This window comes from Palaemon carinicauda, chromosome 11, assembly GCF_036898095.1.
Source record: "Palaemon carinicauda isolate YSFRI2023 chromosome 11, ASM3689809v2, whole genome shotgun sequence".
Classification (NCBI taxonomy): Eukaryota; Metazoa; Arthropoda; class Malacostraca; order Decapoda; family Palaemonidae; genus Palaemon; species Palaemon carinicauda.
Genome location: NC_090735.1, coordinates 103,053,327 through 103,073,686, shown reverse-complemented (window position 1 = coordinate 103,073,686; position 20,360 = coordinate 103,053,327). Strand labels below are relative to the sequence as shown.

At 38.7% G+C, this 20,360-nt stretch overlaps 1 protein-coding gene across 1 annotated transcript in view; it reads left to right on the top strand.

Moving 5' to 3' along the window:
• LOC137649742 (beta-1,3-galactosyltransferase 1-like) overlaps window positions 1-18,494 on the top strand; it is a 133,956-nt gene extending 115,462 nt beyond the window's left edge. The window contains exon 5 of the mRNA XM_068382691.1: window positions 18,386-18,494. Within this exon, the coding sequence (XP_068238792.1) occupies window positions 18,386-18,390 (5 nt within the window). The 3' untranslated portion in view covers window positions 18,391-18,494. The remainder of the gene's footprint in view (window positions 1-18,385) is intronic.
• The last annotated feature ends 1,866 nt before the right edge of the window (window positions 18,495-20,360 follow it).

Sequence of the window (20,360 nt, the reverse complement as noted above, 5' to 3'; positions counted from 1 at the left end):
ACCTTGGCTATATGTCCATCTGCACCATATTCAGTACACTTTGCACACTGTTCCGTACACATCCTTGCATAATACCCATCCTTGCTACAATTGCCGCAAATCACATTCGTACGATTACTCCTACATCCACTCGCTATATGCCCAGTCATACCACACTGATAACACCTACTTTCTCTTTCTTACACTCACTAATACAATGCCCTGTCTCTCCACACCCGAAACATGCTCCTATTGCCCATCTACACTCGTTTGTTTTATGCCCTACTTTCCCACACCTATAACACTTCTCTTCACGGGCACAACTACCTGACCTACCCCGCTGCACACTGTATTAATTGATCTAGGTCGTGAGCGTTATCATAATCATCATCATCATCATAATCATCATCATCATTGTCATAATATTACAGCACAAGAACCATCAACTCAGGTTCTTGAACGCAATCCAGGTCATTAACAGTCGGTCAATCCACTAGAGCAGTCTAAACACAATCAATTACAGGCCAAGTCATCAACAGTTGAGCACAAATAAAAAAAAAGGTTCTCCAAAGGAGGAATTACGGCTCAAAAATAAACAATCACTTCCAACGCTTGTCAAAATCAAATAAATATCTAAATCCAGCGTGCACACACACAACTGCCTCAAGTCGCAGTCTGTCAAAAAAGGCATTTGCCCAAGACATGCACCAATGTCCTAACCTAGCTAAAACATGAACAAACAATCTAATTTATACCGACAGTCTTTCTCACAAAAAACAATCGATACACTAACTACCTCTCGCTCGCTGACACACACACACATACACACACACACACACACACACTCTCTCTCTCTCTCTCTCTCTCTCTCTCTCTCTCTCTCTCTCTCTCTCTCTCTCTCTCTTTGGATTTAGCAAACAACAAAAAATAAAAAAAAATAAAAAAAAATTAATCCTCTACATTCCTCCCCCTTTACTTTGCCAAATCCCTCTTACACAACACTTACCTAATTTTTTTCATAACCCAGTCGCAGTCGAGAACAGGACCTCTGCTTCAAGTAACTGGACCTTCTATACTCTCTCATTCACTTCTTCCATATTGCTATCATTCAATGTCCTATTCTGATTCTCATCTGTACTCCTATCATCTATCATGCACTTTCCCATATATCTCACTATCATCTATCCCTAAAATCTCACTCATTTCCGTCAACAATTCATCCATTTCATCCAAACCATTTTCTACTTTAATAAAAGATTCATCCATATTACTTATCATTCTCCTATCTCTCAAACTCGCAATCGTCATACTTTTTTTACATCATCTAAGGAAAAACCACACACACTATAGGTATCATTCATACTCAGCCATGATTCATCTGTATTAACACATTTATCTTTCACACTCACCTATACATTTACACCCTTGTCATGCATATTCAGATTCCTACCTATACCTATAAATTTCCTTTGCACTTTTTCCTCACTTAAAACTTTCAAATGCCTCTTTCCCTATATTCACTTTCTAGCCTTCACTTCTCATGCATACTAGGTTCATACTTACTCATTTCCAACCAATTATTCATCCCATTCTGACGAACATTGATCCTATTCCTTCCACACACACAGGAGGACTCACCCAGTTGAACCCTCTGACTACCTAGTTTCCCAAACATCCTGGCTGGCCTAATCCCTTCTTCCTACAAACCTTGGCTATATGTCCATCTGCACCACATTCAGTACACTTTGCACACTGTTCCATACACATCCTTGCATAATACCCATCCTTGCCACAATTGCCGCAAATCACATTCGTACGATTACTCCTACATCCACTCGCTATATGCCCAGTCATACCACAGTGATAACACTTAACTACTTTCTCTTTCTTACACTCACTAATACAATGCCCTGCCTCTCCATACCCGAAATATGCTCCTAATGCCCATCTACACTCATTCTTTTTATGCCCTACTTTCCCACACCTATAACACTTCTCTTCACGGGCACAACTACCTGACCTACCCCGCTGCGCACTGTACTAATTTATTTGGGTCGTGAGCGTTATCATAATCATCATCATCATAATCATCATCATCATTGTCATAATATTACAGCACAAGAACCATCAACTCAGGTTCTTGAATGCAATCCAGGTCATCAATAGTCAGTCAGTCCACTAGAGCAGTCTAAACACAATCAATTACAGGCCAAGTCATCAACAGTTGAGCACAAATAAAAAAATAAGTTCTTCAAAGGAGGAATTACGGCTCAAAAATAAACAATCACTTCCAACGCTGGTCAAAATCAAATAAATATCTAAATCCAGCGTGCACACACACAACTGCCTCAAGTCGCAGTCTGTCAAAAAAAGCATTTGCCTAAGACATGCACCACTGTCCTAACCTAGCTAAAACATAAACAAACAATCTCATTTATACCAACAATCTTTCTCACAACAAACAATCGATACACTAACTACCTCTCGCTCGCTGACACACACACACACACACACACACACACACACACTCTCTCTCTCTCTCTCTCTCTCTCTCTCTCTGGATTTGGCAAACAACAAAAAATAAATAAAAGTAAAACAAAAATTAATCCTCCACAACTTTTCCAGTGGCTTTTACCACACCCAGTACAGGGCTTATCAGGTCTTTTCCTTTACCTTTCTCCTTCCTTCCCTGCTTAGACTTCTGGTTAGGGAAGGAATTAGTCTCAGGACTAGTAGTCTTAATTACCTCACTACTATGAGTATTAGATTTCTGTCCCAACTCACAGACATCTTTATCAGCTGCTTTCCTAGCAACAGCAATTTCTACTGCAAGGGTAAAGGTTAGATTCTTCTCTGTCAAAAGAACGTGCTGCTCACTCCCCTGACTTATCCCAAAGCATCTCCTCTAATTTGCTTTATAACTTATATGTGGCTGCTCAAGACTTAAGAGCAACTAAAAATATGGACACAGTTACAGAAAATAGTCTTGAAATTTAAAATAGTATTAGTGTTTCTCAATAATAGAGCTGCAACTCAAAAACTTCCTAGTAATGAAATATATACAACAAGTGCTACTCCATTACATATATGGTTCATCTAAGTTTCCTTTTTCCCCAACAGTGATTTCACGCGCACTATCAAGAGTATGAGATTTACCTTTTGACTAAATATATAACAAGCCAGAACATGCAAACGCAAATGAAGGTACGCTGCAATTCGTTCTCAAGTTTTCAATTATATCATCAAGGTAATCTAGGAATATAGATTCATTTGCTTTGAAATATAATTGAAATCTTATATAGAACGAACTCTTTTAATAAGAGAATAAAAAAACATAAATTTTGGAGTCAATGCATTTTTTTCTTGGTGGAATTTTAGATACTTTCATTACATTCATTGAACTCACCTTTTGGTATATGTCTGGTTGCGATTGCATTTTTCTTCAATAACCACATATTTTTAGGGCTCTCAGCAGTCAGCAACCTTGATTTCATATCATCAATGCAGGCCTATGTAGTGAAATGGGGTGAATTCACCACTGCATGTTCTAGATTAATTTCATCAGGTCGGTACCACACATTTATCCACATATCAAAGTAAATTTTATTTCTAGGAAATGTAAAATACCCAATTCCATTTTCTTTTTATTTTTCTTTTTGGTATTCAGGCATCCATCAACAGAACAATTATTTGGCATTGTCAGTTAAGTGACTGTTCACTCTGTAAGAAGGTAGGTGGCCTTGGTAGTGCATTGGCATTGGTACTATGCGTTGAGGTGAACTATGGCGAGTGTAATGCAGCGTTCCAGTAGGGATACTTTGTGAAAACCTCTGTACTTTCTTATGGTGCTGAGGATGTGGATATGAAATTGATAAAATTACAAATTTGGGATACTATACTTTTTTTCGTCCACACTTCTCTCAAAAGTCTGGTAAATGATCAGCAAGCAGTTCAAAATAATGAAACTGGTTCATATACTGGTTCTACAGTAAGAAAATAACTCCCCAACTCCGTTGTCATATTTTGGTTGTAGACTTATCACTATATTCATTGTTAACTAATAGATGAAAAGGATTATCATGAATGAATCTTAAATTTTATTTGGAATAAAGAAAATTACAGGAAATCCTTCAGATTTTTGGTTCTTTGTAATGAATGTAAAACAACGATAGTGAAGTAGTGTTTCTCTAGCTATCCCAATTCACGTTAGATTTGTCAGGTCTATCTACCCCATTCACCAGCTGCTATCGAGAATTCTTTATCAAATTAAAACCATAATAGTAAAGACTGATGACAGAAACAGACTGAATTAGTGAATGGTCTCATTATACCAACGGAAAATGGAGGCAGCTCTCCGTGTTTTGATTGACAACTTAGTATGGCAATGATCAAATGGGCACAGGTGGCACTTAAAGAAAACTAGTCCTGAATATTTTTTTAATGACTATATGCCTATTTTTGTCTTTAATTCGGCTATTTAGCTTTTATTTCTTGTTGTCAAAGCATCAGATTTTCATTTTCATTACCCTTATAGCAGTCTTATCAATTCAGAAACATAAAATATGCATAATTCTTTTGACATCACCACACAGGGTATTCCACCTTATTTGGTTACAGTTTAGCTAAATAGTTAGTTCCAGTAATAGATATAAAAACAATAGATATATATGCATAAAATATAGACTTCTTTTTAGAAACCATATCTTTGACATGGGTACTTTTTAGACAAATATGGTATCCATTTGGGAGATGTTTTGGTTTTGGCCACTAGTAACACGTCTGTGATGAGCCCAGCAGGGTGACTGTCCGACTGACTTCCTTGTATTGGCCTTGGTACTAATCTAACCTTTCATTAACATGGGTATTCTTGTATCATCCTATCCACTCATTAATTTGAGCATTTGTGTACTAACCTAACCCTTCAATAACTTGAGTAAGCTTGCACTAACCTAAACTTTCACCAACATAAGTTTGCTTGTGCCAACAAATCCTTTCTTTAACTAGAGTATGTTGGTACGAACCTAACTTTTCAATAACTCGAGTATGCTTGTACCAACCTAACCTTTCACTAACTTGAGTATGCTTGTACAAACCCAACTTTTCAATAACTCTAGTATGTTTGTACCAACCTAACCTTTTAGTAACTTAATTATGCTTGTACCAACCTAACCTTTCACTAACTCTATCATACTTCTACCAATATAAACTTTCACTAACTTTAGTATGATTGAACAAACCTAACCTTTCACCTAAACTTTCATTAACTTAAATATGCTTGTACCAACCTAGCCTTTCACTAACTTGAGTATGCTTGTACAAACCTAACTTTTCAATAACTCGAGTATGCTTGTACCAACCTAACCTTTCCCTAACTTGAGTATGCTTGTACAAACCTAACTTTTCAATAACTCTAGTATGTTTGTACCAACCTAAACTTTTAGTAACTTAATTATGCTTGTACCAACCTAACCTTTCACTAACTCTATCATACTTATACCAATGTAAACTTTCACTAACTTTAGTATGGTTGAACAAACCTAACCTTTCACCTAAACTTTCATTAACTTAAGTATGCTTGTACCAACCTAACCTTTCACTAACTTAACTATGTTTGTAATGACCTACAAGTCCATTGGGAAAGTTAAGTCGTACCCTGAAAGAATGCATTTTAGTTATTAGTGCCAAAAAAAAAAAATCAGGTAATGGAACACTTACTTCCTCACTAGTACTTGGTTGTCTTACCTTTGTACTTGATGACGTCTCTAAGGGGGCGAGGAATGATGTCAACCAGGTTGTGAAGTGTCTCTGGCTCCGAGTCCCTCCAAACCTCCTGGATAGCTGCTTCAAGCTTTGGGAGAGAGGAGGTCTCCCTACACTGAAGCTATTTCTTAATTATGCTCCAAATGTTCTATATAGGATTAAGGTCAGGTGAGGATCCAGACCAATCAGTGAAGAAGGAGACTTCACAATCCTTTAGCCACTTAATAAACTTTCGGCTGTGTGATAGGGAGCCCTGTTTTGCATCAAAACACTCATGCAACTTCTCTCAAAATTATGGTAACTGATCAGCAGGCAGTTCAAAATTATTGATTCATATACTGGTTCCATAGTAAGAAAAGTAACTCCCAAACTCTATTATTGACAGAAGACCACTATACCATAACACTAGGAGAGTGATTTACTGTCTTGGAATTATACTGTTGGAGATGAGAGTTGAACCCGGGGGCCCTATACACTTGCTTAGTACCACACCCTGTCACACTAAAAGTGGCCTCGTCTGTCCAAAGCACTTATTTCCTCTGATCTGATTCCCAGGTTAAGTGCTTCTTAGCAAAAGCAACCATCTTCTGATTTTCCTTTTGGGTTAATAGCAGCTTCTTCCAGGCCTTGTAAGACCATAGCTAAATGTCGTCATGAATGTACTCCTGCACTGTTCTTAAAGAGACATCAAGAGGCACTCTAGCATTTTTGTCCTTGATTTCACGGGCTGTTTGTTAATGAAGGGACTTTTCTAAGCTGATGATGGATCAGCCTCAAGGTATATACTTTTATCTTACGTGGTCAACCAGTCCGGGGTTTGGGGATGTGAATGGCGTCGGCGTCTCCTTCCTTGTATGAGCTAATCCATCAGTAAGCAGATCATCTCGAAATAGCCTTCTGTTCACTGATTTGCTGAACTGAAATACCTGCCTTATGCAAGTCAACTACAGAGGATATTTCCTCTCTATCAATAACCTTCCCGATCTCATAATAAAAAACCACAGCATTCAAAACACAAATGAACGCAGTAAAAAATTAGTGAGGCGCGGAGCAAAAAAAAAAAAAAAATCCTTTCGTGATAAGTGCACGTGAGCAACTGAATGTTTGCCTCAAGTTTTATTTAAAGGTTGCCAACTAGTATGATACTCTGTAGCAATGATTAACTTACTTCAGCCACCCACTGGATTTAAAGGGTACTGCCATAAAGTGATAAGATTCAAGTTACAACCTAACATCACTTTCACTTTCCACACGCACTACCTTTCACCAAATTGTATATTCTTGAACAAATCTAACCTTTCATTAACTTGACTATACTTGTACCAAGCTAACCTTTCACTAACTTGAGCATGCTTGAACCAACATAGCCTTTCACTAAATAGAGTATGCTTGTGCCAATCTAATCTTTTACTAAATTGAATATGCTTGGACTACCCTAGCTTTTCAATAACTTGAGTATGCGTGTACCAACCTAACTTTTCACTTATTCAACTTTGCCTGTCATGCAACCACCCTAACTTTTCACTAACTTGAGTATGCATAAACTAACCTAACCTTTTTACTAACTTGAGTAGATGGAGTCCTTCCTATTTATGTTATTCATGTATAGTCCTACAATATATCATATTGTGTACAGTACAAGGAGTATTCAGGTAAATTGGCTAAGTTTTATATTGATAAGCAACAGTTTCTTAGTGAGACTTTTCAGTGTAAACAAACTCTTTACATTTAGATAATATGTAAATAAAATTCTAAATTTTAATCCTATTGAAATATTAAAAGAGTGAAAATTATGGATTCAGAAAAAGGAATAGGCTAGAGACAATTTTTTACAAAAGAAATGGAATTGGCAAGTGATAATTTCTTGTAAAGTTGCAGAATCGAATAATTGCTGAAAGTGATGAAAATGAATTACTTTCAGGTATTGGATGCCTGTTGTAAATTATTGCAATGTAATAGTATAAGAGAATGCTATTTCTATTTGGATGTTACACGATAGATTAACATGTTTTGTAAAATGTGGCTCCCTTAATAAAAAATAAAACGTAGTTTTTGGTCATTTCACATGCTATATTTCAGTTCTAGGATTTCTATTTTTTTTTTTTTTTTTTTTGTTACTGTTTGTTCTTACACGAAATGCAAACCATAGACCTTTAATAGGAGTATGACTTCGACGAAGCTGGAACTGGTCCTAGCAGTCGTTTTCAAGAGATTTTGGAAGCAAGGATGTGCAATTATTTCTGTTAACTGTATCTATGTTACAGTTTCCTGATTACCTGCCAATATCCAAGATCCTTGTCGGGTGGAATGTCTGTTACTGCCCTATCCCTTGTTACAACAATTTCATATATATATATATATATATATATATATATATATATATATATATATATATATATATATATATATATATATATATATATATATATATTATGTTACAAGATCTGTGAAAAAAAAACTTATTTTTACCTATTAGATGTTAATGTAAAGGATATAAACATTGTAATGATACGTATGTGAAGAATTTTCTCTACTTTTTTTATTTTATTTCTATTTGGTTTTGCCAAGGCTAATGTAGTATAGTTACCCCTGATATTTTCTTTTTCTAATTTTACATTCTCTCCTACCAAGATGGGTAGACTACCATAATCTTGTTGATAAACATGCTATGATTCATATGCACTGGTTCTTTCCTTAAGCTACATGTTTCAAGATGAATTCTCTTGCTAGGTTTGAATATAATTTTATCCTTGCTAGCTTATAAGCACCTTGTTGTTATCTCTCAGTACCAACTCACGTCTGATTTATTTCAGGATGCTTTGCCTACCGCACCAGCCCTTAGCTAACTACTCTTTTAAATTATTCATATTGGTATGCCAGATTAGTTAGGATTGTTATTGTGTATGCTCCCCTAGAGTTGCAAGATTACTCTCTGTATTTTAAATAAAAACCCTGCCAAACCCTCACTCTACAAAATATAATGCCCCACATGAAAGTCCCGATATGGCACCTCAACGGGCATGACTCTCCCTTGTCTGGAAGTTGAGCCCAGGTGAAGGATTTTGACCCAGCATACTGCCCATTCACCCATGAGAAGTCCCGAGTTTACAGGTGTTGTCCCACCTTCCAAACCGGTAATTATATCTAGGTCCATCCCTGTAAATAGCGATTGTGCGTTCAGCTGTTGTAACAGGAAGCCCAAGGAGTCCCCGGGAAAAGGAGCAACAGGACGAGAACAGAGGAGGAGGGACTTGAACCAGTGGTCCCTAACAGCAAGGAGCCAAGGGCCATCTAAGAGGGGTGGACTGGCCAGTGTGATAGTGCTATGCAACACCAAATCTACAGCCGTTATTGGGTGAAGGGCTCTCTCAAGGTCTATAGGCTCTCCTATCACTGAGGTGAGAAGTGCGGTAATTAAGTGCTCACTAAAATTCCCGCATTTTAGATTTAGATGTTTCTTTGTGCTATTTATGTTTTGCTGTTTTTTTTACACAATCTGGGCTTAGTGCGGGGGATTTTTTTGTACATTGCTGTTATCCAAATAGTTTGGTGTTCGATATTATTGTTCAATTGTCAGTGTTTTTCTCCTAACCATTGCGTCTGAAGATGTGTGTTTTCAGCATGCCAATAGTGTAGCCCTGTGAGCGGATTAAGTCAGGTCATACATTAGAATTGCTGGTTATGTCGTGATTGTAAACTTATTTGTCATTGTGTGTAATTTTGAGTTTGTGTAGAGTCACTGAGTCCCTTATTGCTTAGGATGATTTGATAAGATTCCCCATTTATTTGGATGATTCACAAAATGGTTCATTACTGTTATATCAAGAATTGAACTTTACTGGCATTCTTTGATGCATTTCAGTCATCTTAATAATTCCTTTTGTTTTGTATAGGTGTGTTTTTTTTATATATTATTATTTCTTAATTATCCACGGTCTTTGATTACCAAGTAATAACCAAGTAGCACATTCTGACCATCCCCTTACTGGGTTCAGTGCCTTGATTATTAAAAACAGCTCACTTTTAGACCTCTAGTCCTACGATCTCATTCATGGGCCTCAAACGACAGTACTTGAAAATTTTTTACTACAAAGGTTTCTATATACAAGTTGAACCAGTACTGTAAAAGGGGGAAGAGTTTGGTGTTTGACTTGATTAAATCCCAAACCATAACCAATGGGGGTTAGTGTGTTTAACTTGTCCACACACACAAACACACACACACACACACACACACACACACTATCTATCTATCTAAGTATATATATATATATATATATATATATATATATATATATATATATACATATATATATATATATATATATATATATATATATATATATACATATACACTTTCCACCACAGAACAAAGGGCTCACACATTTCCTTCCACTTGCATCTGTTTATGGTCTATCTATGGCAGTCCCCACCCGCAAACTTGCACAGTTCGTCAATCCATCGTATTCTCTACCTTTTCCCTACTTCTTTTGCAATCTCTCGGGATACTTTCTATTATTCTTAATATCATCTATTATCTGCCATTCTCATTATATGTTCTGCCCATGTCCATTTCTTTTTCTTACACATTGTTAGAACATCCTCTACTTTAATTTGCTTTCGTATCCATGTTGCTGTGTTTCTGTCACTTAGTACTATTCCTATCATTATTCTTTCCTTAGCTCTTTGAATTGTAATTAGCTTATATTCTAAGGCTTTAGTAAGGCTCCAAGTTTCTGATGCATAGGTTAAAATTGGTAGGACCATCTAATTAAATACTTTTCTTTTTAGAGAAAGTGGCATTTTAATTTTCACAACCTTTTTGTTTACCGAAAGCTCTCTATCCCATGCTTATCCTTGTTTTAATTTCGGACACGTGTCCTGGGGAAACACTTACTTTCTACCCTAAGCATGCATATTCATTAATTTGCCGTCTCTGGATTTTCATCGAACGTTATGCTAGTTTTACTCATATTCAATTTTAATCGTTCATTTTTGCTTTCTCTATTCAAATCTTCTATCATCTTCTGTAATTTCCCTCATGATTCACTAAACACAACTATGTCATATGCAAATCTTAGTTTGTTAAGATATTCCCCATTAATATTAATTCCTAAATTTTCCCAATCTAAATTCTTAGTCTTCTTCTAGACACGCTGTGAATAATTTAGAGGATATGGGGTCTTTCTGTCTAACTACTTTCTCAATTGGAATTTTCTCTCTATCTTTGTGTAGTTTTAGCATTGTTGTACTTCCTGTTTAGATATCTTCAAGCATTCTAACATAATATTCATCTAATTACTTTCTTTGAAGGGCTTTCATTACTGCTGAAGTTTTGAGAGAAACAAAAGTTTTCTCATAGTCAATAAATCCCATACATAGTAGTTTGTCGTACTGTATTCATTTTTTCATTAGATGATTAATTACATGGATATAGTCAGTTGCATACTCACATCTAAAGCCTGCGTGCTCCTTTGGGGGATTGAACTCAAGCTCTCTTTCTATTCGACCTATTATGATCTTTGTAAATATTTTAAATATTATGGAGAGTAAACTTATGGGGTGGTAATTTTTCAGGTCTTTGGTCTTCCTTTTTGTGAATTAGTATAATGATAAAGTTTTTCCTGTCTCTAGGCATAGAGTATATTTCCAGACATTTTGTGTAAGTTCAGCGAGTTTTACTACTATGAAATCTCCATCTATTATTAGATCAAATATTAGGCCATCTTCTGCTGCTTTGCCTCTTTTCATGCCTTTTAATGTATTCTTTACTTCTACTGATATGTTTCGTAACAGTTCAGGTGTTTTATTGTTTTAAATGGAAATATTTCGCTAATTGTGCTTATTCCAAATTTACCTATTGCTGATTCTCCTCTCTTCTTTTGGCCTACTTTAGCATTGAAATCACCTGAAATAAAGGTAAATCGAGTCTTATGTGTTTTCGTAGATATCTCCAGATTTTCATAAAAAGTTTTTATTTCTTCCTCTGTATTTGATGCTGTTGGCGCATACCTTTGACTGATCTTCAGTTTATACTTCTTATTCAGTTTGATAATTAATCCTGCAACACTATCACTAGTACTACAAAGTTCTTCTATGTTAACAACAGCAGCAGAATATGTAGCCCTCTTTTAGCTCTTATTAAAATTTGCTAATTCTTCTAATTTCACTCAATCCTATTATATCCCAGTATATTTATTTCAACGTTTTTAGTAACACAGAAGATCTTCTTCCCTAGACAGGGTCCTAATGTTGTATGTTGCAAGGTTCAGTTTCCAAAGGTTTAGGGGTTTTTAGCCCCATGCAGTTGGAAGTAGCTGCCCGCCACCTTGGGCAGTTGTTCCACTGCTACTGAGTACTCAGGGCTGAGCAAGGGTTGTGATATACATGTTTGGGTTTTGGCCAGTTTTTATCACCATGCTGGTCACTGCAGACTGGTGATGGTGGGAGATTTTAGTCTGATCGCTTACAGCAAACCAACCTAGTATGCTTGGCCTTAGGGTTGTGATAGCCTATTGGTAACATCCCTGCTTGGTGATCGGGAGACTGGGGTTCGAATCCCACTCAAACTTGTTACTCCTTTAGTAGCTGCAACCTCACCATCCTCGTGAGCTAGGGAGTGGGGTTTGGAGGAGCCTATAGGTCTGCCTGCTGAGTCATCAGCAGCAATTGCCTGGCCATCCTTGGTCTAAGCTTGGGTGGAGAGGGGGCTTGGGCAGTGATCATATGCTTGCTCTCCATACACGCTCTCCATGACGATGAACAGCCACGTGCACGATCACTACGAGCAATTCTCATAAACGCGTTTATCAAGGATAGGCTCACAATTGCCAAGATCTCGATCACCCTGATCTAATAATGAAGGTAGTTGATAGCCTAAGAATGGCTGCATCCGTGGTATTGATGATACATACTTGCAATGTATTATCTTAGGAGAATAACCATAGTACATTCTTGCCTTGCGCACGAGGCGAGAGGTTACGTTTCGGCAATAATCCATTTCCCAAGAATACTCTTCGGCATGTGATGCACACATTCTTCCATGACTTTCAGGTCACCAAACAATAATTGCCATATAATTGGTAAACATGATCGTGAGTTGTGAGATTTTTCATGCTTACGGAAACATTTTCTCTTACAGCTAGCTATTCTGCGTGATCGTCATTTCCCATGGTATCAGCCACTTTCTGCTATCGCTGCCAATGGCAATTGGGAACCTTAAGATCGGCAAATGTGACCACCGGCCGTGATCTATAAGCATGCAATAGCCAGCTGTGTTCCGTAAGCATGCAATCGCTCTCTGTAATCAGTAAGCATGTGATCGCCAGCAGCAATCGGGAATCGTACTATCGCCCGCCGCAATGGGGAATCATGCTATTGTTGGCCCCAATTGGGAAGGGTGCTATCGCTGGCCACAATTGGGAATCATGCTATTGTTGGCTGTGATTGGGAATCATGCTATCTTGGGCTGCAATCAGGAATCATGCTATCGCTGGCTGCAATCGGGAACCTGCTATCGCCGGCTGCAATCAGGAAATGTGCTAATGCTGTTCGCAACCTATTCCGGTTGCATGGTCCTTCCAGACACTTTGTTTCTACAAATGGTAGGAAAATAATGCCACTAAAGCAGAAAATGGCTAATCTGGCAGTCTCCTGTGAGATTTTACCAGATTACTTTACATGGTTTTATGGAAGGTGCAGTGCTGCAATGAAACTAACCTCAAGTGGGGAGGGTTTCAGTATAAGATAAGGAACTTACGCTCCTGCCCAGGTGATCTGCCCTAAGCGACACTAAGCACAAGGACTGCTGGTCAAGAAGGGCATCCCCCTTTATCACTTACTGCCTTGGGATGTTCCTGGTATGCTCTCTTGATGACTTTGGTTAGAATTTCTCTATGGGGTAATGTGGCTTCTCGGTGCTCGGTTCAGTCTCATGTGAACAGGCACATGCACTAGCTCCTGGTGCTCAATTCCGATCAGAACAAGCACACACACACTAGTGCTCTGTGCTTGGTTCTCATAAGCACACACTCTAACAACCGGAGCTCACCTGCTACCGGGGCTCAGTTCTTATGATGACGAGCACAGGCACGACCAGTAAGAATAAGACCTCCGGCTTCCTTTCCCCTTCCTGAATGTTCAGTTCTTCTCTTGCTCTTCAAAAGAGTGGGAAGTAGTGAGGGCTTTCCCAATTGGAAAAGTCCTACCTCAACAGAGGGAATAAGTTACCGAAGCACAGGACGAACAATCGGAGCATGGGTCACGAGACATCCACTGATTGCTTCGCATATTTTCTTTGGATGATTAGTACCTTACCAAGCTTAAATCTGGAAGGAGTTAGAGTACTAGGTATGGGAACTTATGCTCATTCTGCCTCTGCTAGGTCTCTTACAAGACCGAGCATGAGCACTATGGGTCAGGACAACGGCAGCCTTTATCGTCTCCCTCCTGCCTTGGAATGTTCCAAAGACGCATCGGTGACTCCATCGTCACTGTCTATTGATTAAGCGATGACAGTGATGACAAAGGGATCCAGTGCACAAGAAGTCATATGAAACTGGTCTCCTGGCTTCTACAGTCAACTGTTCCTGGTGGAGAAGTTGGCAGGAGGATGGAGACTGTTGAGCTACCTCTCTCCTCTGAACGATTTTGTTCTATATTTCCTGTTAAGGTGTAACAGCAAGTAGGCCACTTCTTACTTGCTCCAACCTGAAGGACGCGTATTTTCAGTTGCTTGTCCATTGCTAGAGTAGAAAGGGGCCCAGCTTAATTTTCAATGCAGTGGTGCATCAGTTCAAAGTCTTATGTTTTTAACTATCCCCCTCTACGCTAGTGTTTACTAGAGAAGGATGGAGCACATGGGGATGTTGATAGATATGGTAGCAGTGGCAGTCCCTCCAAATCATATCAACAGTGTTGAGGAGGTTTGGCAACCATTTTTCTTATAGTTCAGCGTTTACAGGCATGTCTGCGGCATTGTCTTCTAGGACATCTTATGTTTTTGGAGAAACTCGTTCACCACAGGCCCTTCCACTAATAATAACAACAGTGGTACCTGAAGCATCCCAAGTCCGCTATCACCGACCTTCCCACTCTTGAGTTTTGGTGAATACAGCAGTAAGAGAGGTTCCTAAAGGGTGGTTGGTAGATGGACACTCCACCAGGAGAGTCTCTCTTGACTCCCCTCCTCTGAAGATGCAGCTGTTCACCTATTCTTGAAAGAGGGGTGGGGATACACATCTGAGAGACAACACTGCCTCAGGACTGTGCTCGAAGAAGAAAATGTCTGCAATTCAAACTGCTGGAAATGCGAGCTGCACTTTTAGCCCTACGAGCTTTCCACTAGTTTTCTAAAGCACTCGGTAGTGTTGATGAGGGACAACATTACCGTAGTGGCCTCAATAACCAAGCAAGGAGGGACTGTTCCAAAGGACCTTCACAAGTGTGCAAAGCAGGCATACCCTTGGGCGTTTAAAAATGAACTGAGACTGTCAGCAAGAAACATTTTAAAGAAGAAGAATATACAGTATTAGGAGGGACATTGTACCCCCAGAGGCCAGTAGTATGGGCAGATGGTCCCTTCTATCAGCTGTTGCTTCTTGCCCTTTGGAATTCCCCAGTGATCGACTTGTTCATAGCACACTCGAATAAGAATTTTCCAGTGTTCTCTCCTCCTAATTAGACTAGATATCAGTGATGAAGGACACATTCAAACTTTTCTAGAGCATCTTGGATGCCTATACTTTTCTGCCGGAATATCTTGTTTTATTGACTCATCAAAACAGTGCTGTAAACCATGAACATCAGGTTGCCCCAGGTGGCTTCCAATAGGCTACAAGCTGAATAGTTAATTATATGCTGATGCTCCTTGTTAGGCTACCGTGAAAACTATCACTGTGGCCTAACTTCCTCTGCCAGCCACACCTGCAGGGATTCTACAACTTTGAGGTGTCCCTTTCACCAAACAGGCCTGTAATCCAGCATTCCCTCTGAATAAAAGATTTTTATGAGGCAAGGCAAAGAAATGTCTGGATATCTGTGTAGATCCTCTGCGGCAGTCTACCAGAAGTGGGCCATCTGCAATTAATGTCGTAGATGGGATCTTCTGTGATTGGAGCATCTCTGCAAGCAATTGCTGATTTCTTAGTCTTTCTTCACCGGGAGAAGCACCTCTCAGTCACCGGCGGAAAGGGGTATCACTTATTTCTGAGCCGGGTCTCAGACTGAAAGACTTAGACATTTCCACCTTGAGGGAGTGGTCCATGCTCCAAGGAGCTTTGAACAGTCTTGTCTTCCAAAAGAACTTCTACCTACTTAATAAAACATTACAAAGGTCTTTGGACCTCTCGAGAGCCACGTAAAAACTTCTCAAGGTGGCATCAGAATGCGGTCTGACACTGAAAACTGTGTTCCTGCTTGCCTTGACATCAGCAAGGAGAGTTGAATTTTGTATGCTGCTGGTCATACATACTGAGGAAGAGATGGTCACTTTCTCGTTTACCTCACACTTCTTGGCGAGAACACACATCACAGTGATTCAGGATCCTAGGTTCAAGACTTACAGTCAACTATAACAAAATGTAGATTATTCAAAATCTACTTCATTGTTTTATTCCCTTCATAATTGATTTATCATGAAAAATAGCAAAACAGTAACAGCAAAAGAATATAATGGCCATTAAACATAACATTAACTATATTTAAGAATAATGGTATTTATTTACAGTATTTTACAAGATTCATAAAATGCTCACAATTCATCTATTTATGGTAATATACAGAAATTCGTTGTAATGTAATAAAGGCCTGTGATTTACCAGTCTCTATGATTTAAGAATCAGGTGAAGAAAATAACGACGACATCTGAAGGTCAGCAATAAAGTTTCAGAATGTAGTTCAATTGTAAAAGATAATAATCAGGAATACAGCTTCTGGTGATATTCGATCCTCCAGGGTTTCTTTTTTTTCTTTTGAAATTAGCAGCATTGTAAATGGAGTATGAATAATATTGCGTCACAGGAGGCATCCCAAAAAAGTCTCCACGAATGCAGCTTTAACCTAACAATGACCAAAGGGAGTCTATGCTTGAATGCATGCATTGTTGTCTTTTATATCTGGGACCCGTTTTATAAAAGTTCAGGAAAATTCCTGAAAGATTCTATGCGATGCAATAAAGGAAGCTAGAGAGCTCGACAATATATGAGAGATTTCCAGAAGCTCTTGTTCTAGAGTCCTACGACATCTTCTGAGTTACAAATCTTTACAATGCTTTAATCTTAACATTAATTTTAATATTGCCAAATAAACCTTTTTCACAGATCCTAACATAAAAATAGATTAATTTAATCTTCATATAACAAAGACCTTCTCCATCTCCACCCTTCAGGAAGCAACTAGTAATCGAGACGATTTCCTGCTTCATTCTGGGAGGCCGGTTAATACATTAATTGAAAGAAGTCAGTGATTCAGACGTGATCACCAGACTTTTTCTAAGCTTTGGGAAGGTCAAGGGGTTGATCTCGGCTTGGTTTCAGAAAAACCATCAGACGCTCCCATGCACTCGATGAGGTGCAAGGAAGTGGACCCTCAAGAAGGGCACATGAAGTCAGGAGTATTGGCTCAACCTTAGCTTTCTCAAAGAATCTGTACTTGGCACAGGTCATAAATGCCAGAGTCTGGGATGGCACACCACCTTCACTGACCATTACCACGTGGAATATAACTGCCGGTCTTGGGATAACTTTCCTTGGATTGGATGGTAGCCACTCAACAGGTGGTGTAGTGAGCCCAGCTCCCTCATAGGACAAGAATCATCTCGTCTTAGTTAACGGTTGCGGTGTAAGTCGAGAATGAAAGGTAAGAATGACTGACAGTTCTTCCTTTCCTCTTCCATTCTCTTGAGGTATGGCAGTCGTATCATTATATTGATGGACTGAACATTAGATGCAGGTAAGCTATGCCACAGAACAACTTTTCTTTGCAATTTTGAATTGAAAGGAAGCATTTCCACCATCCTCCTAGAAAGGTGGATGATTGACCTGTTGTATAAACATTTATCTCATAGTGCCTATACAGTGGACAGCATACCTTGTAGCATATAGATTGTTTATTGACTTATCCTTTATAGCAATGGCCTACCCTGACTCTTGTATCCATATACACAGAAAGTTAGGGGATTAACTGGAGTCATGGCTTTCAGTCTCTTTAGAACCAAAGTTCATTGATATTTCATGAGTCAGTTTACCAAGCCAGTTTTGGTGTAGGGACTTTCTCCCTCCTTAAGATAAATATCTTATTAAAGGTCGATGATTTGTATTATGTAGGAACAACTCACAAATTTTAAATAATCTTCATTTTTCCTAACAATACAAATCTGAGACCTTTAAGTTTCACATCCTGCCTCAACCACACTGCAAGCACCTAAGACAAAGGTCAAAATGAGGGTGCTTCCAAGCCACCAGGTCATCCTCGGTGCTCACCTTATCAAAAGTTTAATGGCTTGTTCCATCTTCGCTGAAGTCATAATCCTATTAAAGGTCACAGTTTTCTATAGCTAGAAAGAATACAAGTTACTTAAAATTAGTGAATTTTTGTCTCATAAGCAACATTATACAACTTATAGCTCTCAACTTTTCTATTTTTTCAGCCTAACATCAGCAATACACACTCCAGTCATCTTTACGTAAACAGGCAGTTATCTCATCATTTTCTATTTTATAGATAATTCTTTATTAAAGTACGGACCCGTATAGCTCATGAAAGGTAATTCCTTAATTCTTTATCACAAATATAATAGTAAGTGAAAGAAAATTGCTTCGTTTTCTTTAAACAGCCCACCTTACTTTATACAGTATGACATGAATGCTTTATGCGACTTACTTTGCTGGTTTTATAATTCTTAGGAATTCTTTGGTTTTTATTTTGAAAACAAGGATACTCGTCACCTCGCTTTATTTGATATTTCTTGATATTGAGTAAGAATTTCAGATTTTCAGTTGATCCAAATATATAAGCATTTGATATTTAAATGCAATTGATTTAATGACAATTGGTGGTGTGTTAAATTACCATTGGCATTACCAATAAATTGAATCTGCAATGAACATTTGTTCATATGTCTTTATGTCTCCCTCTCCCACTTCACAGATTTTAGGATTTTAGTACATATTTACATGTGAAACTTTTCACCTCTTTCTAGTTGGCCCTAAGTTATGGAATATTTTATAATAATTCGTAAGTCATGACAATACCATTCATAACGCCAAATTCTTTGAAACAGATAATGATCAACTGTTCAATCATGAGGCCCTCTGACCTATTAGTAGGAAGTCCCTGCTATACTCAAACAGGAGCTTCTGTTCTCCTTTGAATTTTAGGTTCTAGGTTCCTAGTTGCTAATTTCAGAACACTAAGATTCAGGGCACACTATTAGATGTGTAGGTGCAAAGCACTTGCAACAAGCAGAAAGTTCATTGTCATTAGTTACCTCCAATACAGATAGCACAATTTGTTTACTTTTAATTTGTTCCTGCATCTTATACATACCCATTCACTCTTTACAGTAAGATATTATTTCAGAAAAAGCTGAAAAATACCCAAAAGACTTTTTAGCGAGGTTTAAGTAACCACCACTTGTTAGCAAGATGAGTAGGTTGGGACAGACCAGCCACCCTACACACATCTGCGCTATTAACATGATGAAATGTTTTATTTTGGCTCGGAGAACGTATGTCCTTTTGTTCTCTCCCATCACCCCATTTACTCATTCTACCAATTAAATACAACTGGCATCAATTTTAAAAATCCTTGTTACTCTTTCTTTCAATGTGATTGTCATGAGACTTCACGATACGGGTTTTTCATAGCATTGAAAGGTGGCGATACAGAACTTTTATGTTAGCCCTGGAGACAGATCCTCATGTCCTTTGTACTTTACGTAGAAGTCATTCCTGTCTCTAGGAATCTCCTTGTAGTGTGTGTAGGGAGTGACCTTCCTTCTAGGGGATGAGGTTTGGTAGGCAGTGGAAGAAGAAGGCCAAGAGGGACTCTTTTCCTTTGAGTTCATCCTCGAAGGTGAAAAAACCTCGCCATCTTATTCCCATCACTCTGACTCTGCGTTGTCAGTCTCCTCTGGGGAACAGTCAAGTAAGAATGGTAGCCGACACTATGAACCCCAAACAACCTTGCGGTTCTGAGGATTCTGCTGCTTCCCCTAGAGAACCAGTGCTGCCCTTGGCGGTAAGGGAGTTTCTCTCTGCTGACGCAGTGCGTCGGCAGTGGCTGTCCTTTTGGCTTTCGGGTTCCCTGTGCAAGGAACGGCTGCTCAAGGTTCTACAGTCAGGGTGCACATCTGCCTCCCCAGAGGTTGACCTCGGTCTTCCCCTTAGAGACACTGAAGGTCGCGTACCACAGGAGCGTCTCGTGTCACTACCCGTAGCAATATCAGCTTCTGCTCAGCAACACTTCGTTTGCTCTGCTTTAGTGGATGAGTGTGAGCAGTTGCAGACAAGTATCAATCAGAGTTACACATTAGGGGATCTCCTGACCGACCCACGATCCTCCAACTTTAACCCCACAGGGTATGCCGACCATCCCTTTGAAGGTTTTGAAATCCTCTGGGA